Below are 25,243 nucleotides of genomic sequence, written 5' to 3'. Positions count from 1 at the left end.
AATAAAGTGGGTAATTCAAGCCACTCTCTTCCTTAAAGATGAATATGTCACACTATTTTGTATGGTCCACGTTTATGACACTTAAGTCATAAACGCAATTCTATTATTCTGCAAATCATAAGTAATAAAATTAAATTCCCATTTTAGAAAAAATACATGTAATCCAAGAATATGTGCAGAGTTTGATGTCCACCAACAGAGAAAAGTTGCATCAACAGACAACAGTGTAACCAGTAAAATGTTTAAACGGGGCAGGGCGAAGAAGATACAAGTGCTCTCTTTCCTTTCATTCTAACAAACGTGAACCATGTATTTAGAGAGACAAAGATGGTAAGACCATGTATATAACACTATGACACTTACACCAAGGCGCTGAGACTATGGTGGTCTTTCCTTCTTTGGAGAAGACTCTGGAGAGTCCTTGGACTGCAAGGAGATTGAAACTGTCCATCCTTAAGGAAATCAACCCTGAATATTCACTGGAAGGACTGATGCTGAAGCTGAAACTCCAATACTTTGGCCACCTGATGTGAAGAACTGACTCATTGGAAAAGACCCTGATGCTGGCAAAGACTGAAGGCAGGAGGAGAAGGGGATGACACAGGATGAGAGGGTTGGGTGGCATCACCCACTCAATGAAGATGAGTCTGAACAAACTCTGGGAGTTTGCGTGACGGACAATGAGGCCTGGCGTGCTGCGGTTCATGGGGTCGCAAAGAGTCAGACACGACTGAGCGACTGAACTGAACTGAACTGATATTCTTGGGCATTGCATTTTTTTTTAAAGAGTAAGGTCTCTATATAATAATCACAGAGTCATAATATAGTTATCTAGACCAGCAGTGCTCAGTAGAAATAGAATGCAAGCCACATATGTAATTTTAAATTTCCCAGTAGTCACATTAAAAAAGTAAATAGTAACAGGTGAAATTAACTTTAACATATTATTTAACTCAATATATGCAAAATGCTACCATTTCAACATGCAATCAATATAAACACGACGAATGAAATGCTTCGCGTTCTCTTTTGTGCCATCTTGGAGACCTCAGTTCAGGCCAGCCACACTCCCAGGGCTCAGCGGCCACAGGGGGCGGGCGACCACCGCACCAAGTCCTTCAGCTCCGAATGGCCCGGACCCTTCACGTTCAGAACCTCAAGGCCAGAGGGGAGGAGCCAGCCCTGCTCACCTGGTGTAATTCTCCTTGTAGCCAGAGATGTCGTCGTTGGGAGAGCGCAGTCTTCGCTGAGACGGTGCCTCCAGGTGCCAATAGTTGATGCGGTTCAGGAACATTTTTGCCAGCTCAACGATCGTTTGCCTTTCTTTGGGTGGCAGGTGACTGAATTTGTACTGTACAAAGTTATTCACACCCTTAAAAGGAGGGAAGGCGATTTATTTATGCAGCTCAGCAATCCTGAACGCCCACCCAGTCAGCACCAGTGGTGGTCATTAGCAAAAGAACAGACAGTTCTCTATTCACAAAAACCTCTTTTCTTCCATTAGAAAACAGGAATGCCCAGAGGGAATCATGCCTGGGATCACAGTCTAAGAAGAGTGACACAGAAGCTGGGGGCTGCAGTTCTCTGCCTGCTGCAATTATGAGCCAGCGAAGAAAAACCCAGAACAGTGGGCGGAAAAGGTCAAAACCCCCTAAACAATAAAATACGGCTATTTTGCAGAATAACTCTTGCTGTACAGTCATAACAGGAGCTCACATATAATGAGACTCGTGGATAAATATGTTTTTACAGTCACAAAATTTTAATCCAAAGTCTGCTAGCAAGGCCTTGGGATGACCTAAACCACGAGCCTGTAAACTCTTCACTGCCATTCTTTCAGGTTTTAGTAAACTTACCCCCCAAATTCTTACATGTGGAGTAATTTTGATATGAGCTTTTGAAAAAACTCTGTGGATTAATTTAATCTGTCTTCAGAACACTCTCACCTAATTTAACTTCAAATAAAGTAACAATGAAATCTTATTTTGTAGGATTTGAAGACAACGTTTCTTCTACTAAAAACTGACTGATAAAATACACTTATTTGTATCTCATAGCATGTCTTCTGTAACTACTCTCATCAGGAAACTCAGTCCAGAGTGTCTGATATTTACTTAAGAAATAATGAGAGGCTAAAAAATTGATACTGATGACAGATCCTGACAACACCTAACAGGAAAGGTCTGTACATGTTAACAGAGGCCCCACGTGGATCTCAGCTTCTTTGCAGGAATCAGAATGTGGCAGGAAGCCAACTTCTGGATACAAAATCTCATTTCTTTTCTGTGCTTTTTGCTTGACTTACAATGTTTTTCACATTGCTCCTGAATTCCCTCACCTCAATAGACTTTTCAACAGTGCCAAGCACAGGGACAAAGACTTAATTTTGAAACATCAACACCAAGAAAAAGCCCATTTCATGTGTTCTGAGGAGCTACATGTTCTACTTAATTTGTTTTTCTTTCCCAAACACACAGTGAATTCTGAGCATTCAGCAGCCGAAGAGACAAAAGCTAAATCACTCACTACATGGAATATTCACTTCTGATCCAGAGGGCTTGAGACGGTTCCTACAGACTTGAACATCTCTAAGCCAGCTATGAAGATGAAGATGAGGTTTGTTCAGCCTTAAAGCAATTTTAAAAAGGGGGCTTCTCTTATTTTTTTACCTGTTCAATACTAGGTTTTTCAAAAGGGGGCTTCTTCTCCAAAGAACCTTCAACCACAGGTTTTCCTCTTTGTAAAATAGACTTCCTCAAGAGCTGTAAGAAATCAAAAAATCAGTGTCTCTCTCTCTCTCTCTCTCTCTCTCACACACACACACACCTGGAGTCTCCAAGCTTACAATCTTGTTGGGGAGAAAAGGACCACATAATGGAGCTGGGCCAGGTCATATCATGCTGTTTCCCACATACAAAAGGAAGAAAAGAAAGAAACAATTCACGATGCCAGCAGAAACATTCCAAATAAGTCGCAAAGGCAGTAAGTGCTGTCTAAGCTCAGAGCTGAGAGCTCAGAAATCTGGGACTGAGGGAAGGCATCACAGCCGAGAAAGGGTGTACTGAGTGTGGAAGGGAGGACAGGTGTGGAACACAGCCAGATGGAACGGCGTCTGAGGGGTGACGGCAGCCTCGAGGAGCTCGAGGGTCCCAGCCCGTGAGGCTGCCCCAGCAGGTGGTCAGAGGGCCCCCGAGATCGTGGAGCTGTTTTCTTCGTAAGGCGTTTCATCAACGAAGATGTGAATCAAGAATAATACATAAGAGAACCCAATTTACCCTTCATTTTAAAATCTTCCTCTGAGACACATAAGCTTAGGCTTTTCTCTAAAACACTCCATGTCACACTTAGAGAGCCTTTGGAAGGGAAGTCACCATATTCCATTTATCTTAATTACGTTGCTGTCGTCTCCAAGTCACGTCTGACTCTTTGCAACCCCACGGATGGCAGCACGCTTGCCTGTCCTGAGATCTCCCAGAGTCTGCTCAAATTCATGTCCACTGAGTCAGTGACGCCATCCAGTTACAGGCCAGTGAATTCTCACATCAACAGACAGGAGCCCACCAGGGAGCCCCACGCCCCGTCCTGACCTGAGCTGTGAGTGGCTGGCCTCACACTCCACTCCGCACGCCAGGAGGCCCCCGCGGCACCCCCGAACCTCTCCTGCTCACCCCCTCACCACCCCGCTGCTGGCTTCCGCTGACCCCGAGGCCTGGAGCACCCTCTGCACATGTCCCCAGGCCACGCAGGGGTGCTCACGTCCTGGGGCGCCAGCTCTAAACCCTGAGAAGGCCGAGGCCTGCTCGTAGGCAGGAGCCGAGTGCAGCGGCTGCGTGTCACAGGCACGGTCCCGGCCCCGAGGGGCTGCCGCCGGCTCCTGCGGGCGCCGCACATGGTCGCGGGCTTGCTCCCACTCCCTCTCCATGCGCAGAGTGCAGGCCAAGGGTCCTGGTATCGCCGAGCCCACAGAACAAAATGCCGCTCTGAATCCCGGCCACGAGAATCCCAGCTCCTCAAAGAGCAAACGCCAGAGGGAGAAAGACCCCAGAGCCAGTCATCAAGGCCCAACCTGGAAGCTCGCCTGGGGCAGGCCTTCGCGCCTGGTGCTGAACTTCTTCACCTTCCACCTCTGCGTGAGCCTTCCGTAACCCTTCCCACAGGCCATACATGCAATCACTCGGTTATTCACGCACCCACGTGCTATGTATTTATTACACATTTACTTACATCTTTCCCTCCTTTCTCTATTGACTGCTTTTTCAACAGAAACAAAACATGGCAAACTTTCTCCCAGGAGGTAGTGGAAACAGATGATGCCGCCCGAGGTGGAAGGTCACCCTGTGTTCCCTCCGGGCTGGGTCTGACAAAGACCTCAGCTCTTCTAGAGGTGCCGTATCAATTACTCACACTGAGCATTTGCTGATCCTTTCAGGGTATCATACATGCCATCTTTACAAAAATAAAGGTACCATAGTGATAAGTTGTTATATGTTTCTAAGGATATCCAAAGACTGATCATCACATTTAGGTACAAATAATTTGGGCTGTCTACTTTTTTTTCCCCAGTTAAAATCATTTGGAAAACTGACCCATCGGGGGTTTCAATTTGGAGGCAGATGGATGCATAGGGGAGATGCTGAGTCTTAGCTTCCTTGTCTTAAAACAGGAGGGAGCTGGGATTAAACAGGCAAACACTGAGCATAAAATGTCAGCGGCAGCAGCGACACTGCCCCCTTCCTTGCCAAGCGCCTCTGCAGCTCTGCCTGAACCACCTCGTGAGCCCTCCTCACAGCCTTTTGAGGGAAGTGCTATCGTATCATGGTCTGCACTTTTAACCTGTTTTTAACTCCAAAAACATTTTGTCCTGGGGTACAGCTGATTAACAGTGTTGTGCTAGTTTCGGGTGACCAGCGAGGGAACTCAGCCACACACGCATCTCGATCTACACTTTACAGATGAGGAAACAGCACGACCTGGCCGAGGTCGTGTCACTAAGGGATGCAGCCAGGCCTGGAAGCAGCCAGCTGTGCTCCGGCACCACGCCGACGGGCTCCAGGGCGAAATCAGCTTCAGAAAGCAGCTTTTCAGAGTTCATTTTCAACATCTAGGGCAAAAGTTTCCAAAATGCACTAAAATGTGTAACTGCAGTTTAACTTAGAGAGGTAGGGGACACAGGAACTGCTTTTCCAAAGCTAAGAAGAAATGGATGACTTTTTACACACTTGCCCAACGAGTGACTCTGGGGGAGGGGAGGGGAGGGTGCTTAATATCTTGGGTTTTGTTCTCAGGAGCAAATATACGTGCACTGGAAAAGATGAGAGAGGGAAAAAAGGCAGAGCAGTATTTTCTGCCTCTTCGGCGGTTCTAAACAGAACTGAGCGGAGGTCAGCAGGACGGAAACCCTCCCCTCCAGCAGGGCTCTGGGGAGCCACCCACCAGGGAGCTGAGTTCCAAGACAAATAACAGTTGCAGCCATGCAGAGGTTGTTTTTCTCCAACTAAGAGCTTTTTCCAAAAACGCTCTAAACAGCATGAAGCAGGTGGGGTTCGGTCAAGATGACTCAGGCCCACGGTCATGTCAACAAGCAGTCACCTGGAGGAGTCTGGTGCCTGCTAACAGCTGTGCTCTCTCCCACCCCCTCCCCCCATTACTTACCTTTTTGGTGTTAAAATCCCCACCAGATTCCAATGTTTAAAAATATAATCGCCTTTCCCACTCTTGCCCCTATCGACCCCAAATATTCCCAGTACTACATTCAAAGACAAAAGTTACCAGAAGAAGCAAAGGAACAATTATGCGTCAGGTAAATTCAGGCACTCCCTGCCCCAGCCCAAAGTGACAGGACCTGGGTCGGAAACCTGCCCTGAGATTCCCGGCTGCCAGAGCAAACCAGGAAACTCCTGGTCACAGGAAATGAAGCCAGCCTGGCGAGGAGACACAAACGCCTCCTGGGTGTCAGCTCCCATGAAGGGTTCGGGTTTGTTTTTAAGGTCCTTGTAAGGGCTACACCATACAGCATAGTCTACAGAGCCCTAAATGGTCGGTTTGGGATTTTAAAATTATTCCTTCTGTCAGCCACCTTTGTGAATCTACTTTTTGGTGGCCTGAATTTCTTGTTTCCCAGCCCACATCTACGGAGACAAGACTGGGACCCTCTGGAGCTGAGGCCACTCCCCGAGGCGGCGGGGAGCGGGGAGCGGGGCGCCGAGTCCAGCCACCATCCAGCCAGGCCTCCTGCCTCCCCGCCGCTGGGACCCCCGCACCGGGCTGGGGGCTTCACGCCCACCGTGGGTCTTGATGCTCTGTGAGCGCACGCACCCCGCCCCCCGACGCTGGGCTCGGCCTGGGGGCTTCACGTCCACGGTGGGGTCTCGATGCTGTGTGACCACACGCGACCCCCACGCTGGGCTGGGCTGGGGGCTTCACGCCCACCGGGGATCTGACACCATGTGACCGCGCCCCGCCCAGAAGGCGCCTCCGCAGCCCTTTTCAGGGGCGGCCCCTGGCCCCCGCTCGTCTCTGGCAGCTGTCAGCTCATCTTCCCTAGCTGACTTGGGAAGTCAGTGCCACGCCTCCCTGGCCCTAGTCCCCGCCCGCCCGCCGGCGCCCTCCCAGGCGGCGCCCTCACTCTGCGGGCTCGGGTCGCAGGCTCACCACACGCTCACCACCACAGGCCGCATACTGCCGACCTGCTGACTGTCCCTGCCTCTCCAACTGAAACCTAAACTCCACGAAGGCAAGGACTTCGCTGCCCAGGGACCCAGGCTTCACGCCCACAAGAGCACCCGATAGAGAAGACCTTGTCAGATGGGCAGACAGACACTTGGACACATGCTTGGATGGACAAATGGACGGACGGAGGGATGAACAGAGGGGCGATAGGAAGAAATCCATGAGCATAAAGATACCCGACTTGGCCGACACGTAGGAGGCACTCAGGGAGAGGGGTGTGCTCCAAGCACGGTGCCCACAGCGGAGTCCCCCTGGGGAAACGCGCCTCCGCAGGCCCAGGGCCAGCTGCCCATGACCTGCTGCATCTGGACAGACAAAGGGAAAAGCAAGCCTTTCCAGATGTGGACGTCTCACCTTGAACAGGTAGAAATAAACCTGCTTGGTGTCGGCATCTTCTTCCCTGTGGACACAGGTAAAGAGGTACTCCACATCCAGCACGATCCCCAGCAGTCTGTTCATCTCCTCCTCGGACACGTTCTCCAGGTGGGACACGTGAGCAGCTGCAGACAGAAAGGAGCAGTGGGAGTGAGCACGGCGCACCCCTCCTTACGGCCAGGCTTCTCCGCCTGTGGGGTCCAGTCCCCACCCAGGGCCAAACCCACGCCCCTGCACTGCGAGGATGGAGTCTCAGCCACTGGCCTGGCAGGGAAGCCCCAGCCTGGAACATTCTCTCCCAGGAACCTTCTGGAATACCAATACATCAGATTGCACTGTAAATAGAGGAACTTTCTGAACTGCTATAAGACTGAAGTCTGCTCATAAAACTGACTTACGTTAAATTCTGCCATGTCCCTCTAGAAGCCAACTCTCGTCAGGCCAAGAGGACCCTGTGGCCCTGGAGCCTGGATCCAGGATCTGAGGACCGTGGGTTCAGAGGGTGCAGAAACAAAACTCCTAAGGGTTTAGATCTAAGTACTGCGAACGGTTCTGGTGGCCAAGAACACCACATCTCAGGAAAGACAGGAAAAGTGTCAGTGAAATCTGAATGAAGCCCTGTCCCTCAGCCCTGAGAACACTGAGCGCTCCCTGTCTATACAGCAAGACCCTAAGGCCAATCTGAGCTCGAGTCAGCATCCTCCAAGGTCGCGCCCCAAACCGCCTTCCCTGCCTCTTTCTGTGGCCTCACTATCGTTACGTGAACTATCCACACTGTCCCCCCTCCCATGCCCCGGTCCTCTCTTCTACCCAAATCCAGTCCACTTCTCAAGGTGAACACATTTTATCCTCAAAACATCTCATGAGGTAGGTCTGAGTGACCCCGTGCTACGGCTGAGAAAACAGGCTGAAACGGAACGCTGTTTCCTCCAGTGTCAGCCCGCGAGGCAGAGACAGGGTCTGAAGGCAGAGCAGCTCTGACTCCAATCCTGAAGCACGCACACATGTGCTTTCTGGATAATTAGCTGATTCACTTCAAGTCCTCATCACTCGTAAGGGTCTCTGGAGGTCTCTCAAGATCGCGAGGGTCTCTCGGGGTCATGAGGGTCACCGGGGGCCACGAGGGTCACCGGGGGCCGCAAGGGTCTCTCGGGGTCGCGAGGGTCACCGGGGGCCGCGAGGGTCTCCAGGGGCCGCGAGGGTCTCCTGGGGCTGCGAGGGTCTCTCGGGGTCGTGAGGGTCACCAGGGGTCGCGAGGGTATCTCAGGGTCGTGAGGGTCACCAGGGGCCGCGAGGGTCTCTCGGGGTCGTGAGGGTCTCCGGAGGTAAGCCGACTGAGAGCCCACCAGGGCTCTCAGTCTGTGTCTCCAGGAACCGTCGCTACACTGGCTGACAGACAGCAGCTCTGCAAGAGTGATCCTTTGAGGTGGAGCTCTTGGTGTGCTGGCTGAAAATCCTTGGACCTAGAAGTGCTTGAGATGACTTCTAAAGAAAGTCTCAACTATGGAGAGCAGAGGTAGGCCCTTCCTTGCCTTTTTCAAGGGCATGCTAAGTTGCAACCCTATGGACTGTAGCCCACTGGGCTCCTCAGTCCATGGATTCTCCAGGCAAGAACACGGAGTGGGGCTCCCTGCCCTCCTCGGGGGCATCTTCCCAGCCCAGGGATCAAACCTGCCCCCCAAGCTTCCTGTGTTGACAGGCAGCACCACCTCCTGCACATCGTGAAGCGCAGGCTAGATGGAAATTTAAATGCTTACGACAGGAGACCTGAGGAGGTCTGCCTGTTTCTGACTCTGCCCAGAAGGGAATCCGTAACCTCTCCTTCAGCTCTGTGTGACCCAGGGTGCAGAGAACCAGAGCTGGCGATGCAGGGACACGGAGACCAAGCGGCAGGTCCCCTGAGGGCGGAGGGCGAGGCTCTGCTGGACAGGGGCGACTCTCACAGCCGAAGAGGGAGATGGTTGGGATCCTCCTCCGGAAAGAAGGGAGGGGCAGCTCAGGGGTGGGGCTACGCGGAGGCAGAAAGAGGACGGTGCACGGAAAGGGTTAAACTTCTAGAATGAATAATGGGTAGAGGTGGAGGGGGGAGATCAGATGAAAACAGGGGGCGTAGACCACCCAGCAGAGAAGAAACAAAGCTGCTCTGGACAAGCTGCCAAGAAAGAGAAGCTTCCCCAGAGCGAGAAAGCGGAGAGCCTACCACTGGCCTCAGTACTTAGTAGCCTGGAGGGTTAATTCTGACTCCAGGCTGACTTGAACTCCTGTCTTTTTGTTATAATCGTACATAATGGCCTGCCTCTGAGAACCCTGCCCCTCTGCCTCTCTTAAACTAAAGAGCTCCAGTTTCGCTCACAGGGAGGTACCGTGAGCCTGCCCACCTGGGAATGACCCCCTGCCCCTCTGCCTCTCTGCCTCTCTGCCTCTCTCAAACTAAAGAGCTCCAGTCTAGCTCACAGGGAGGTACCATGAACCTGCCCACCAGTGAATGATCCTAAAGAAAGGAACGCATCCTCCTGCCTGGGGCTTGCAAGAATTAAATGGTCTCTGTACTGTGTTTCCTTACCCCTCCATCTCTGATCCATAAATTTATATGGATCCATATCCATCAAAATCCATAAATGGGTATTTTGAGACGCTAGTCTGCTCTCCTCCAGCTCAGCCAACTTCCCTAATAAAAAGAGTCCTCGCCTCAAGGCCTCATCTCTGGGGCTCATTGGCCGACTGTGCAAGGCGCAGGGCGCGCGCGGGCCCTGGTGACGCTCTCAGGCTCTCCAGCTATGGGCCCCTCTCACCAATGCCCCTTGCGGTCTCTGAGTACCCTACACTCAGCTTTCTCTCTCACCAAATCCACATCAGCAGCTAAACCCCATGCCAACCCAATCATCCCCGCACCCCTCATCACCTCCCCACCCCAACAACCAGGGCACCACCACTGTCCCCACACACTTGACCTCGGACTTAAGAGTCCTTGAGGTCACCCTCCGAATGGCGGCCCCTCCAGCCAAGGAGCCTGGCACTTACTGCCTCAGTGCCCTTCCATGGCACAGTGGCCACACCAGACACAGCTGGGCACCCCCACACTCTTCCCCACTCCCACCTCTGATCACAGGGACCTCGGGCCTTCCCCCAGGGTGCTCTGTCACCATGGGAGGGAGGGAGACTGTCCCCATCAGACCCACGTCTACTGAGTCCAGAGATGGCCCCTTGGGGGCTGATGGGCAGGATTAGGGACTTCCCAGAACGACTGGTGAAGAGCTCACCCACCAGTGCAGGAGACGTTCCATAGCATGATCCCTGTGCTCTTGCCTGGACAGCCCCATGGACAGAGGAGCCTGGCGGGCCACAGCCCGTGGGGTTGCAAAGAGTCGGACACGACTCAGCGACTGGGCCTGCACGCCTGCACAAGCAAGCTGGACAGATGCACCAGGGAGCCGAGTCAGCCGCACACCATGCAAAACCCGGATGCACGCCACTCTAACTGGAGAGCCAGATACTTACTGAGCTCATGTGCGACCAAAGACTCACTCACTGCTGAAGAAAGAAACACTCAGTCTCTTCCAAAGAAACCTTTTGACGCAAAGAAGTTCACTTTAAGGAGCCAGAAGTGTATTTTCTGAAGAGATGTGCCTCTATACTACACCGCACAAGTCTACAACAGGTAATTCGGCCACAGACCTCATAACAGAGTCAACGCTTTTAAAGTTTTGATAGACGCCCCCTAATTGATCCTCCCAGTAAGGTCCGCCCCAGTCCACCACAGGAGCGCGGAGACAGAGCCCTTCCCCCACACCGGCCAACAGCGGAGCGTCTGCTGCCTCGGTCAGTCTTCTGAAAGCCAGCCCGAGCCCCCGCTGCGGTGGTCTGCGCTCACTGGAGGCCCTGGATGGCTTCCCCTGTCCCTGGACACTTGCATTTGTTCTTTTGTGTGCTACGTACTCAGGTCCTCTGCCTGCTTTTCTAGGATGTGGGTCTTTTTCTGTCTGTCCTCCCAGATTGGCTGGGGTTTTTATTTGTTGGCTTGTGGTTATGCAGGAATTTTACATTTTTCAGAAAAGTCAGATCCAAGTCTGGCCTTTCTTCAAGGTCTTGCTTGCAAAGGTCTTTCCCGTAGAATCAAAAGATGACAAAAATGCATTTTCTCCCAGCTTTTAACAGGTTTAGTCTTAAAATTGAAAACATTCCTCCACCAAAACATCAATATCATAAAAGACAAAAAGCGGGAGGGTGGAGGGGAGGAGGAGCCGTCCACGTCAGAGCAGACGGGAGAGGCGTGCAGCGACGCTGACCTACGACATGTGGCCTTTGTCCCCTTTCTTAGCAAACTGCTCCTAAACTCCTGGACTTGCACAAGTGACGGCAACAACAGAGGTGAACGAGAGTCTGCTGTTATTCATAAAGACCGTTCCCGCCGCACCTGATTCTGTGAGTGGCTTTTGCACAGAAGCACAGAGAGGAGAGGGTTGGAACCCCCACCTCGGGAGGGGAGAGGCTCTGGAGGCTGAGCTAGTCACCACCATGCTCCCCACCCTACTACCCAATCCGCTCCGGCTTCTCCTCCGTCACTGTTCCTGACTTGCATCCTTTTATGAAAAAACCGGGAATCTAGTGCCTGCTTTCCTGGGCTCTGTGAGCCACTCTGCAAAGTGATCAAGCCCGGGAGTAGGAGCCTCCAGTTTACAGCTGGCCAGCGGGAAAGACGGGCGATACCTGAACTCGGGATCAGCATCTGAAGGGAGTGCAGACCCCGGACCTTATGGGGCCTGCGCTGATCACAGGCAGGTAGAACTGGAATTAAGCCGCCAGACGCCCCGCTGGGCTTTGCGGGAGGGCTGAGCAGAAAATCCTGTGCATCTGCTGTCAGAAGCTTCCGGAAGTGTTGAGGATAGGAGACTCTCTGTCTGACCTTCACGTGACAACTAAATACGGATGTGGCCCTAGCCCGCTGGGCGCTTACTGGAGAGGAAAAAAGCTCTAAAAGACATTTTTGGGTCAACTCTAAAATTAGAAAACAAGTAAGCACTGGGTTAAGTATTACATCAATGCTAATATTTACTGAAGCTGGTAACTAAACTGAGCTTATGTAAAAGAGTATACGGGAATCCCCGGGCAGGCCAGAGGTTGGGGGGCGGGGTGGGGCTGGCAATGAGGATCCTGCAAGCAGCACAGCACAGGCAAAAAAGCAACCAAAAAACCTTTATATGGAAGACTGTCCTGACTTTTAGAAACCGTATACTTCAGTATTTCAAGAGGAAAAAGCCATGATGTAAATGCATCTTATTCTCACGTGATCCAGGAAAAGGTATGATGCAAACAAACAGACACACACACACACACACACACCCACGCATATGAGACACGGGGCCAAGCAAGCAGGGCAGACTGTGACCAACAGGCCCGTCTGGGCAGAAGGCACGTGGGACACTCCTTGCTGCTATGCTCACCACTCTCCCGTAAGTTTGAAAGCACTTCCAAATAAAAGTTTTTCTAAAAAAAATCTTTCCTCCACCTAGAATTTGATAACCAAACATAAAGGACCCTGCCTTCATTTCAAACCATCGTCCAAGATCCTGGTACAAAGCATCCACATGATTACCCAAGAATGGGCACCCCAGCTTGGGGCGGGTTCACTCCCTGCAGTGGTGCGCCCGCAGCGCCCACCATGCGGAGGGCGGAGGCGCATCCGGGACGGCAGGCTGACCGCCGTGCGTCTCCCGGCGGGGCCGCCACCGCGCAGTAGGTCAGACCGCAGACGCCAGGGGGCCACAGCCACCCGCTAGGGACCTCGCCGGAACCCTGACCTTCGCGCCTGCAGCCGCGGCCCCCAGTCAGACCCTCCTCTTCCTGGGGCAGCCCAGTCCCAGGCCCTGCGGCGGGGCCAGAGCACGGCTCGCTCCTCTGGACCGGAGAGAAAGCCAGCGGCACGGCATCTGGGGGATCCGCAAGGGGCTCAAATACGCATTCGGTTCGTGGAAATCTGAGGTCAAGGCTGGAAGAGATCAAATGAAGTCCTTCAATGATAGATTCCGACCACGCGCAAAAGGCTCGTAATTTAAAAGTAGTTTCCTGTAACGGAAAAGAATCTGCAATACTACAGAGACAGATGGATGGGTGGGTAGGCAGCTAGACAGACAACCGGATCACTCTACGGCACGCCAAAAACTAGCACGACATGGCACGCCTTCAGGTGAGATGCCTCAGTAAAAAAAAATAAATCAAAGAGTCTGAAAGATAAACGTGGTCTCATCTTCAGTAACCTCACATCTGGAAGGGACAAAAAGGGTCATTTAAGAGTAAGAACCCTCTAGAGAGCTCAGGCAAAGGACTATGTGAACCATGTCTGTGGACGGGTGTGTGTCTGTGTGTCAGGCGTTGCGAACCCACAGACTGTAGCCTGTCAGGCTCCTCTGCCCATGGAATTCTACAGGGAAGAATACTGGAGTGGCTTGCTATTCCCTGCTCTAAGGGATTTTCCTGACCGAGGGTTCAAATTCTTTACCAGCTGAGCCGCCAGGGAAGCCCAAGAACCACATTTAACCACATATAAATATTCTAGCAACCACTTTAGCATTTTTTAACAATAGGTGTTCAAGAAACGTTTTAATTTAAAAAAATCTGGCCGAACCACACAGTCTGCAAGACCTTTGCTCCCCAGCCAGGGGCTGAACGTCTGCCCCTGCGGTGGAAGCAGCAGTCCCGCCTCTGGACCACCAGAGAGCCCCAGGAGCCACATTTGTAAACGTGAAAAGAAACAGGGGAGGCCAACACGCTGCATCTAACCTGCTGCTGCTGCTGAGTCGCTTCAGACCTGTGCGACCCCACAGACGGCAGCCCACCAGGCTCCCCCGTCCCTGGGATTCTCCAGGCAAGAACACTGGAGTGGGCTGCCATTTCCTTCTCCAATGCATGAAAGTGAAAACTGAAAGGGAAGTCGCTCAGTCGTGTCCTACTCTTCGCGACCCCATGGACTGCAGCCCACCAGGCTCCTCCTTCCATGGGGATACCAAATTATTTCGATGCACACTCAACATTAAAATATCTCACATTCTTTTCTGACATTAAGTCTTCAGGACTGGTCTGCATTTTCCACGGGCAGCACGTTTCAACTGGAACAGCCACGTTTCAAGTCCGGTCATCAGTCACACGTGGCTGGCAGCTACCACTCTGCACAGAACAGGTACCGATCATGAACCATGAAAATCCCTCTGTGAATAAATGCCACCAACCATCTTTTTAGTGACCCCGAATGCAATGGATATTTTAGCAATGAAGAAACAAATCCAGTGATGCCCAAGGAACTAAACATACCAGGAACTAGGGAAAAACTCAATCCCCTTCATGTCAGTTCAGTTCAGTCGCTCAGTCGTGTCCGACTCTTTGTAACCCCATGAGCCGCAGCATGCCAGGCCTCCCTGTCCATCACCAACTCCCGGAGTCCACCCAAACCCATGTCAATCGAGTCAGTGATGTCATCCAACCATCTCATCATCTATCATCCCCTTCTCCTCTTGCTCTCAATCTTTCCCAGCATCAGAGTCTTTTCAGATGAGTCAGCTCTTCACATCAGGTGGCCAAAGTATTGGAGTTTCAGCTTCAACATCAGTCCTTCCAATGAACACCCAGGACTGATCTCCTTTAGGATGGATCTCCTCCCAGTCCAAGGGACTCTCAAGAGTCTTCTCCAGCACCACAGTTCAAAGCCTCAATTCTTCGGCACTCAGCTTTCTTTATAGTCCAATTCTCACATCCATACATGACCACTGGAAAAACCATAGCCTTGACTAGACGGACCTTTGTTGGCAAAGTAATGTCTCTGCTTTTTAATATGCTGTCTAGGTTGGTCGTAACTTTCCTTCCAAGGAGTAAGCCTCTTTTAATTTCATGGCTGCAATCACCATCTGCAGTGATTTTGGAGAAATATAAAGTCAGCCACTGTTTCCCATCTATTTGCCATAACTGATGGGACAGGATGCCATGATCTTAGTTTTCTGAATGTTGAGCTTTAAGCCAACTTTTCCACTCTCCTCTTTCACTTTCATCAAGAGGCTCTTAGGTCTTCTTCATTTTCTGCCATAAGGGTGGTGTCATCTGCATATATGAAGTTATTGTGATTTCTCCCAGCAATCTTGATTCCAGCTTGTGCTTCCTCCAGCCCAGCATTTCTCATGATGTACTCTGCATATAAGTTAAATAACCAGGGTGACAATATATAGCCTTGACGTACTCCTTTTCCTGTGTGGAACCAGTCTGTTGTTCCATGTCCAGTTCTAACTGTTGCTTCCTGACCTGCATACAGATTTCTCAAGAGGCAGGTCAGGTGGTCTGGTATTCCCATCTCCTTCAGAATTTTCCACAGTTTATTGTGATCCACACAGTCAAAGGCTTTGGCATAGTCAATAAACCAGAAATTGATGTTTTTCTGGAACTCTCTTGCTTTTTCAATGATCCAGCAGATGTTGGCAATTTGATCTCTGGTTCCTCTGCCTTTTCTAAAATCAGCTTGAACATCAGGAAGTTCATGGTTCACATATTGCTGAAGCCTGGCTTGGAGAATTTTGAGCATTACTTTACTGGCATGTGAGATGAGTGCTTGTGTGGTAGTTTGAGCATTCTTTGGCATTGCCTTTCTTTGCGAGTGGAATGAAAACTGACCTTTTCCAGTCCTGTGGCCACGGCTGAGTTTTCCAAGTTTGCTGAAATATTGAGTGCAGCACTTTCACAGCATCATCTTTCAGGATTTGAAATAATTCAACTGGAATTCCACCACCTCCACTAGCTTTGTTTGTAGTGATCCTTCCTAAGGCCCACTTGAGTTCCCATTCCAGGATGTCTGGCTCTAGATGAGTGATCACACCATCGTGACTATCTGGGTCATGAAGACCTTTTTTGTACAGTTCTGTGTATTCTTGCCACCTCTTCTTAATATCTTCTGCTTCTGTTAGGTCCATACCATTTCTGTCCTTTATCGAGCCCATCTTTGCATGAAATGTTCCCTTGGTATCTCTTATTTCCTTGAAGAGATCTCTAGTCTTTCTCAGTCTGTTGTTTTCCTCTATTTCTTTGCATTGATCGCTGAGGAAGGCTTTCTTATCTCTCCGTGCTATGCTTTGGAACTCTCCATTCAAATGGGAATATCTTTCCTTTTCTCCTTTGCCTTTAGCGTCTCTTCTTTTCTCAGCTATTTGTAAGGCCTCCTCAGACAACCATTTTGCTTTTTTGCATTTCTTTTTCTTGGGGATGGTCTTGCTTCCTGTCTCCTGTACAGTGTCATGAACCTCCATCCATAGTTCCTCAGGCACTCTGTTTATCAGCTCTAGTCCCTTAAATCTATTTCTCACTTCCACTGTATAATCATAAGGGATTTGATTTAGGTCATACCTGAATGGTCTAGTGGTTTTCTCCACTCTCTTCAATCTCAGTGTGAATTTGGCGGTAAGGAGCTCATGATCTGAGCCACAGCAGCTCCTGGTCTTGTTTTGCCTTCATGTCCGTCCAGCATAGAAAAGCACCAAGGGTTAGAGAACCACAGTTAAACAAGGGGAGCGCTGCTGCAGTACAGCGACAGGGAGACCTGGATTCTCTGTGCCAAGGGCTGGGTCAGCCAGGACGCAGAGGCGAGTCAGGGTCCCCTGCAGGGAAGGACGAAGGGCGAGGCCAGTGCTGTGTGCCTCCACGTGCAAGGCAGAGGGGAGGACGGGCCAGCAGGCGCCTGACCCTCACACAGTCAGCACAGGAGGCTCCGTCCTGAGAGGAAGAGGCGCCCAGAGGGCTGAAGCAGAAGAACATGCCCGGATTAGACTGCGAGGACACGACTGAGTTCGCACACGCATGCCTGTGTGGGAAGCCAGGTGTGCAAGAGGAGACTCAGCTCCCGGTGCTGCGGCAGGTGTAAGCATAGGACCGGCTGGTGCGAGGGGCGCTCAGAGCAATCCCCCAGGACTTCAGGACCCTGGGGGCGCAGAGAGATCCCCCAGGACTTCAGGACCCCAGGTGCTCAGAGCAATCCCAGGACTTCAGGACCCCAGGGGCTCAAAGCAATCCCAGGACTTCAGGACCCCAGGGCACTGGGAAAGTAATGATATACTAAGTGGGCACAAAATGCTGCCAGCTTTATCCCTGAATGCTGCCAGCTTTATCCCTGAATCCTGCCACAGACTCACAGCTCCCGACAACTCTGAGGCCATGGAGAAAGAGTACAGAAAACCTGGGGCCCCTCCCCGAGAGGCATTAGCAGTCTTGGCCCAGGTGGCTGTGTCCGTGTCTGGCTAGGCCCGAGGGTCCGTCACGCGGCGTCTGCCAGGGACACGTGTACACGGGGCCCGGGGGTGACCAGGAGATGGGGGGGCTCGCGATGTGGTGGGAACATAGAGGAGGACTGGAATCCCCTGTGATTCCAGGCAGGACCCTGTGAGGCTCCTGGGCAGGAGAGCCTTCCTGTGTCTCTCTTGCTTGCAGGAAACAGGTTTCATTCCTCCTCTATGGCCTTCCAGAAATTCCAAAGAGCAGGTTCAAACAGCTGCTAGTCAGGGAAGGGAGGGGACGCGAGACAAGGGAGGCGCAGTAAGAAAGAAGGCGGCCTTGAGGCAGGGTCCCGGGACCCCTCACACGGTACACAGCAGTGACTCTGAGCAGCTTTCAGCTATGAAACCCCCACCACGTGGGAGAAGTTAGCTGTTTGCTGCCCGTAAGCACGCAGACCCCGGAGCAGCTGGAACCAGGCTTTTGATGCCGACTACCGATGACCTCGCCACCAACCAGTCGGAAGGAGGTCCTCCAGCTGATGCCCCCTCTGAACCATTACTGTGAAGCTCCGCACTACCTGCCAGGTGGAAACACACAGGTTTTAGGGCATTAGCCTGCTGTGCCCCCTTTTGCCTGACAAACCAATAAAGCTATTCTCTGCTACTTCACCCAAAACTCTCCAAAATTTCCAAAATCCCCAAATCTCCAAAAGTTTCCGAGATTTAATTTGATGTTGGGGTACAAAGGCCAGATTCAGCTTCAACAGTCCATTAGAAAAATGCTCGTGGTAAGATACGTGCTGAGACACTTCATACTGTCCAAGAAACAAGTCTGGTATTATTGTTAATGCTGGTCTTTACTTTGCTTGGAAAGTTTCTACCGTAAATAAGCAGGTAAGCAGAGATAACCACAGGTGGAAGTGAAAGTCACTCAGTTGTGTCCGACTCTTTGCAATTCCATGGACTACACAGTCCATGGAATTCTCCAGGCCAGAATACTGGAGTGGGCAGCCCTTCCCTTCTCCAGGGGATCTTCCCAGGGATCAAACCCAGGTCGAATAAACACCAGTTTCCACTTTTTTGATGTTTAACTACACGTGTGTATCAGGAAAATCTGATGACATTAAAAGAACAATCAGGGGCTCCCCTGATGGCGCCGTGGTCTTCAGTCCTGGTCTGGGAGGACCGCACATACTGCAAGGTGCCTGAGCTCAGGAGCCCCAGCTACTGAGCCCTGCTCTAGGGATGGCGCTCGGCAACAGGAGACGCCACCCCAGTGCGAGGCCTGAGCATCACAGCTGGAGAGGGGCCCCCGCTCAGACACTGGAGGAAGGCCCACACAGCAAGGAAGACTCAGCTCAGCCAAAGATAAATAAATTAAAAAGCAAACAATAAGAAATCTCCACGAAACTGCAAAACATTATCCCTACTCAAACTTAATAAGCAGTACGTCTCAGCACAGTTCATAACAACGGACTCCAAAAGACAACGGAAACCCCAGTTGTGTTGTGGCAACAACGGGTGTTCCCTCGTGTCCTGGTCATAGGAGGAGGCTGCCACTGAAACAAGCAGTCCCAAAACAAGAAACTCTGATTAATACTAAAGTAAGGAGATGTGTTTGGGCCAACTGAAGTGCTCTGTTAGGACCCTCTGTCAAACTTTGTATGTAATTATAACAGTCCCAGATATCAAATAATTTCAGAGAATGGAGTAGAATGTTCTAGGCCTACGCTATCCAACAGAAACATAATGCTAGACACATGTGATTTTAAGTTTTCAAGTAGCAACATTAAAGAAAAAAGAAACAGGTGAGATTAATTTGAAGAATATTTATGTATTTTATTAACCAAATATATCCAAAATATCATTTCACCATGTAATCAAAATTAATGAAGCATCTCACTTTTTCTCATTTGGTCTACAGCTCATCTCAATTTGGAGCAGCTACAATTCAAGTGCTCATTAGACAAACGTAGCAAGTGGCGATAACATTAACAAAGACGGAGACATTTCCAGTCTGTGGTGAAGATTCTAAAGAACAAAGCGGTTAGGGGGCGGGTAAACTGCCCAGCCAGGCCTAGAGGTGCTTCTAACTCCCGACCAAACGTTCGTCCTATTTAATCAGACCGTGGGCCCTGCGATTTACACCCAGGAGACATAGAGTATCAAATTAAGGCAGGCCACAGACGCCCGGGATGCGAGTCACTGTCAAGAGACCGTGTGAAACCAGAGCTCACTGTCGAAAGACTGTCTGGCTGAACCGAAGGACACCCAGCGGCAACTCAGCAGAGCAGACCCCTCAATCGGCGAGCCTGGATGCTGTTTTGACAGGTCTGAGAGCAATGCACGTATTGTCGGGTCCAAATTCCCAGGCTCAGAATAGCGACTGTGAGAACAGTTCCGTGCACACAGATGGGAAGGCTGTTGAGGGTTCACGCCCACGTGACGCCCTGACCCCCTACACTGCTGTTAATACTTAAGAAGTAATCGGGGGCTTCCCTGGTGGGACAGGACAAAAACCCGCCTGCCAATGCAGGGGACCCAGGTTCCATCCCTGGCCCGGGAAGATCCTGCATGCGGCAGCAACTACAGCAGCCCGTGGGCCTAGAGTCCACGCTCGGCAACAGGAGAGGCTGCACAGTGGCAACCCACACTCTGCAGGGCAGCCCCGCTCAGCACAGCTGGAGAGAGCCCGCACACATCGACGAAGACCCAGCACCGCCAAAGACAAAGAAACCATAAAGAAAAAGAAGCAATCTGCAGGAAGAAAAGATGTCTTGCTTAAAAGAAAATGCTCTGGCCCGAAAAAGGGGGAGAGGGAAACTGTCATATGTTAATCATTGTTAAAGCTGGGTGACGGATACAAGGCTGTTTATTATATTAAATGATTCTTCCTTCCTTTATGTATACATGAAAGTTTCCACAATAAAAAGTTTTCTTTTAAAGTAGGGAGGAGGGAGGGGGGCATAGTCCTCCTTCTGAAAGAGGAAGCTTCCTGGTGTCAGAATTCTGACACCAGGACAAATAAACAAGCTCCAGCATTCTGGTGATGATCCCAAGAGTGCTTGAAAATGTGCAGACACTTCAATTTTAAGGAAGCGACCGAATGGAGAGCAGAAGGAAGGAAAGAGGGAAAATATTTTTTAAATGCCCACAACCCCAGCGCCCTGAGAAAACCACTGTCAGCAGCAACTCAACATACATCCTCTGGACCATCCCAGTCTGTTTACTGAAATGTGTATCACAGCCTCCAGCCTGATGAAGTCAGGTGATGCACGGGGCTGCTCTCCAGGCGGGGGCCCCCTTCAGGAAGGGCTGCCTTCCCGCTGGTTCTCAGTGGGAGGGTGAAACTCTGGGCTGGGCAAGTGGATACCTGTATGACACAGCCCCTCCTCTGAAGACTTAAATTCCCAACAGGAGGGCGGCGGGGTGGGGGGGGTGGGGGTGGCGGGGTTTGGGCAGTGGCTGCTGGTCAGCCCCTGAGTGCGTCCCACTCTCTGCAACCCCGGGGACTGCAGCACACCCAGCTCCTGTCCTTCACTACCTCCTGGAATTCGCTCAGACTCCTGTCCACCGAGTCGGTGATGCCATCCAACCGTCTCACCCTCTGCTGCCCACTCCTTTGGTCTTCAGTCTTTCCCAATATCAGGGTCTTTCCCGATGAGTCAGCTCTTTGCCTAGGGTGGCCAAAGTACCGAAGCATCAGCATCAGTCCTTCCAATGAATATTTAGAGCTGATTTCCTTTAGACTTGACCGGTGTGATCTCCCTGCAGTTCAAAGGACTCTCAAGAGTCTTCTCAAGGTAGTGGATGGGAATCATCCAGGGTCCTGGACAGAGAACCTTGAACTCCTGCAGCTGGGATCCCAAGACATGACTGACTCCGCATTCCTCTGTCCCCAGCTTGTGAAAGCAACCAGTACCCTTCTTACAAACATGGTTTTCTCATTTAAACTGAACAGAGTTCCCATCCATCGTTTGAAGTAAAGAACTCCAGTAAGAGTAATAACGAATTTTCCGCCAGGTACTATGCTAAAATTTTGATTGGCGTTAATTCATTTACCCCTCAAACACTCCCATGAGGTAAATACTACCACTGACTCCATTTCAGAACTGAAAAACTGGAGATCCAGGCAAATTAATACGTTCCAGTTCACAGCTACTGGCTGTTGAGCTGGGATTTGAACTTAGGCTGGTGGATCTTGCCATTTTGTCCAAAATCATAAAACCTTCAATTAAGCTGCTTTCTGGCCTGCTTTTTTTCATTAACAATATGTTAAGAATGTCTTTGTATGTTGCAAAATACATCTTTTGTTAATAGCCACAGTCAGACTTTATTTTTTTGGGCCCTAAAATCACTGCAGATGGTGACTGCAGCCATGAAATTAAAAGACGCTTTCTCCTTGGAAGGAAAGTTACGACCAACCTAGACAGCATATTAAAAAGCAGAGATATTACTTTGCTGACTAAGGTCCGGCTATGGTTTTTCCTGTGGTCATGTATGGATGTGAGAGTTGGACTGTGAAGAAGGCTGAGTGCTGAAGAATTGATGCTTTTGAACTGTAGTGTTGGAGAAGACTCTTGAGAGTCCCTTGGACTGCAAGGAGATCTAACCAGTCCATTCTGAAGGAGATCAGTCCTGGGATTGCTTTGGAAGGAATGATGCTGAAGCTGAAACTCCAGTACTTTGGCCACCTCATGTGAAGAGCTGACTCATTGGAAAAGACTCTGATGCTAGGAGGGATTGGGGGCAGGAGGAGAAGGGGACGACCCAGGATGAGATGGCTGGATGGCAACACGGACTCGATGGACGTGAGTCTGAGTGAACTCCGGGAGTTGGGGATGGACAGGAGGCCTGGCATGCTGCGATTCATGGGGTCGCAAAGAGTCAGACACGACTGAGCGACTGAACTGAACTGAACAATGAATTTCATGATTCAAGCAAGGACCTCTTCCATTGGGATATTTAGGCTGTTTTAGTTTTTCAGTTTCGTGAATATGGCTCCAATAGCTGCCCTTTTAATCTGAAGGCGTATCCAATTTACGGTTAGGTTAACTTTCCGGCATGAGTTTGTCAGGATAAAGGATGTGTACCCCTTTTCCCATTCTCAATTATGCATGGTACAGCAAGGGTATTTGTTTTCACAGCTTGTTAAGAAATACGAAAGGGAACAAGGTCAGCTTTTCTTCAAGAAAGGCTGTTTCTGCCTTCGGGCATTCCTGCGTGCCCAAAGGAGACAATCTGCTCAGCTAATAAGAAAGAAGACTCTGTTTTAATTGGTGAAGGATAATAGGATTTCCCAATCAACACCAAGTACAGTTCAAGTCCAGTGTTTGAGGAGCTCTATTGCGTCACATTCCCCGAGGCGATTCTAAAGGGCAGTGCTCCGGGATGACAGTGGAAAAGGTGAGTTTCAAGCAAAGCCGTTCCTGTGACCCTTGGCTGTTTGCTTTGCACTGGCTGCTTCAAAAGCCAGAAGAGACACCAGTTAAACCAACACAGTGATGTGACTGTAGGCGCGTTTACGTCTCTCCTGAGATGGAGGTTCTCTAGTTCCTTTCCTCAGGTCACTCTGGTGTGGTAACTTCCTGAGATCGCACTATTTCCTATTTTGTTCTATACAGACTGAAACCCTCTCTAGCTGAATACAAAATCATACTTCTAACTAGACCTACCTGCTGGCTACCGAAGGCTGATGCTCCATCTGAGATGAGCGGGAAGCTTGAGAGAAAGATGGTGGCTAAAAGCACCCAGCCCTCACAAGGGGCAGGTGGAAAAGACAAAATGTATTAGGATGCGCGGCCGGGGCTGCACTGGTGTGGCAGGGGGCGGCAACCTGCACAATGACCGTTCTTTGGGAGACCGGATGACTGAAGACAGGAAAGTAAGAACAGCAGTCCCGGACCCCCTGTGACTTTGAATTTGAATTTCTAGGGGAAACTACGCAGTAACTTTCATCCACTTAGACAGAATATAATTTAAAAAGAAAATGTTTGTCCTTAAACTAGTATCAGGACTCAGACTGTATTAGCACAGTCCTGGTAACTAACTCGGGCAGAGTCTGGCTAGGCTGATAGTGATTAGCTTGCAGGGACAGATAAGAATGTTGAAAGGGAAAACACAAGTAAATATTTACCAAACACAATTCCAAGGAAGAAAAGAGATAGCAGACCCAGGAAATTAAAGAATATGAAGATAAAATTAAGCACTCAGAAAGTTCAGGGAATCAAAAAAGAATAAAAAAAAATCAGAGTGAATCAGGACATGCTAAGTATTATTCTAACTAGTTCAGCGGCCACATTTCGTCCCATTTGGCAATCCCCTGCCCCGCCCCCATCAGCGGTCAGCCCAGCTCCTGGGGAAAGTGAGGGGACACAGAGAGGGATGAAAGGGGCTGTGGAGAATGCGAAGAATCCGCCCGCAGGACGCGCAGTGCGAGCCCTGATCCCAGAAGATGCCGCGCGCCAGACGGGCTAAGCCCGAGTGTCGCAGCTCCTGAGCCCAGCAGCTGAAGCCCCGTACAGAGGGGCCGCCAGATGGGAAGCCCTCACGAAGCGCGATCAGAGAGCGAGCTCTGCTTGCCCTAGCTCGAGAAAAGCCTGAGCCGCCGCGAAGACCCCGCACAGCCGACAAATCCAAGAAAAAGACGACTGAGCGCACACAGGGCAGGGGTCGCCTCCCGCGAGAAGCTCCCAGCAGAGCCAGGAGGTTAAGGGGTCGTGCCTGCGGCCTCCTCAGAGGCGAGGGGGACAAGTCTGGCTAACCCGCCCAGCCCAGCAGGGCCGTCTCCGGGGACACCGCCGGCGTGCCCGAGGGGCGGGACTCACCGAGGGCGTGGCTGCAGCTCCGGCAGGACTCCGTGAGGCTGACGATGATCTGCTGCAGGTCGGCTCTGGGGGGCGTGGGCGAGGGATTGGGGTTTTTCCAGCCATTGCACTTACAAGATTCCTCTGCCTAAAAAACAAACAAAGGGGGAAACAAAATTATACACTAGACAGCAAGGAACTGAATGTTTTATACACAAGTAACACACACCAGTCACAGGACGGCAACCCTCCCACTCCTGACTTAATAATGTTCTCCGTATTAGCAGGAAACAAAAGCAGAAAAAAAGGCAAAGAGGGTGTGTGACTCAGACATGTTGTTTTGTCGTTGCTTTCTGGGTTTTGGTTTCCTTTCCGCTGATCCTGCCTCACAGAGAGAGGATTGTGCTCTCCGCTCTGGCACCACGCCCCCAGCGAGCATCCACGGAGTCCATCCATCAAGCTTCCCCAAGGGAAAAGCCAGACTCCTGAGGTCCCCACAACACGTGGGGCTCTGGCGACAGCTCTGCCCGAGGGACTGACGAGGTCAGCGACCCCGGAGCCACCAGAGGGACGCAGCAGGTGAGGACGGCCTCGCCGGCTCCTCGCAGTCCCCGTGGGCCCCCAGCCGTACACGTGGAGAGTTCTTCGTGGAGGCTGCGAGCTCTCTCTCCCGACAGTCTCCCCGGTTCCCCACGCCAGAGCACTTTCTGGTGGCGCTCGACAGCATCATTCTCAACTTTTCCCACTTTGCACATCTCCCCACCTTCTTAGAAAGCAGCAAAAATGCTCAAGTGTTTCTGTGATGACCTGGGTTATAACGCAGAGGACAAGCGTGGAAAGGTATCGATTATTCCTGATTATTCTACCGAGTACCCCTCTGGGTCTTCACTGGTCATAAGTGTGGAGGGAAACGTGGAAAGCTCGCACTGAGTGACTCTCTCCTTCACCACACCAGCCCTCTCTTATTGAGAGCTTGAAATCTTCTATCGATGAGAAATAAAAATATGAGTTGCTGAAACAACATGAAACCCGGGCTGATTCACTCTGGCTAACAGCCTTCTGTGTACACCGTCCAACACTTGTGGCCTCACAAGT

The 25,243-nt window shown here is 50.9% G+C and overlaps 1 protein-coding gene across 1 annotated transcript in view; it reads right to left on the bottom strand.

The window, feature by feature from the left end:
* Positions 1-25,243, bottom strand: part of KAT2B (lysine acetyltransferase 2B) — a 99,593-nt gene that overhangs the window by 49,565 nt on the left and 24,785 nt on the right. The window contains 4 exon segments of the mRNA XM_018053238.1: positions 1,191-1,372; positions 2,670-2,762; positions 7,084-7,229; positions 24,170-24,296. Coding sequence (XP_017908727.1) covers positions 1,191-1,372; positions 2,670-2,762; positions 7,084-7,229; positions 24,170-24,296 — 548 coding nt within the window.

The sequence above is a fragment of the Capra hircus genome, chromosome 1, assembly GCF_001704415.2.
Source record: "Capra hircus breed San Clemente chromosome 1, ASM170441v1, whole genome shotgun sequence".
Taxonomy (NCBI): Eukaryota; Metazoa; Chordata; class Mammalia; order Artiodactyla; family Bovidae; genus Capra; species Capra hircus.
This window is presented reverse-complemented; position numbering and strand designations above follow the sequence as displayed.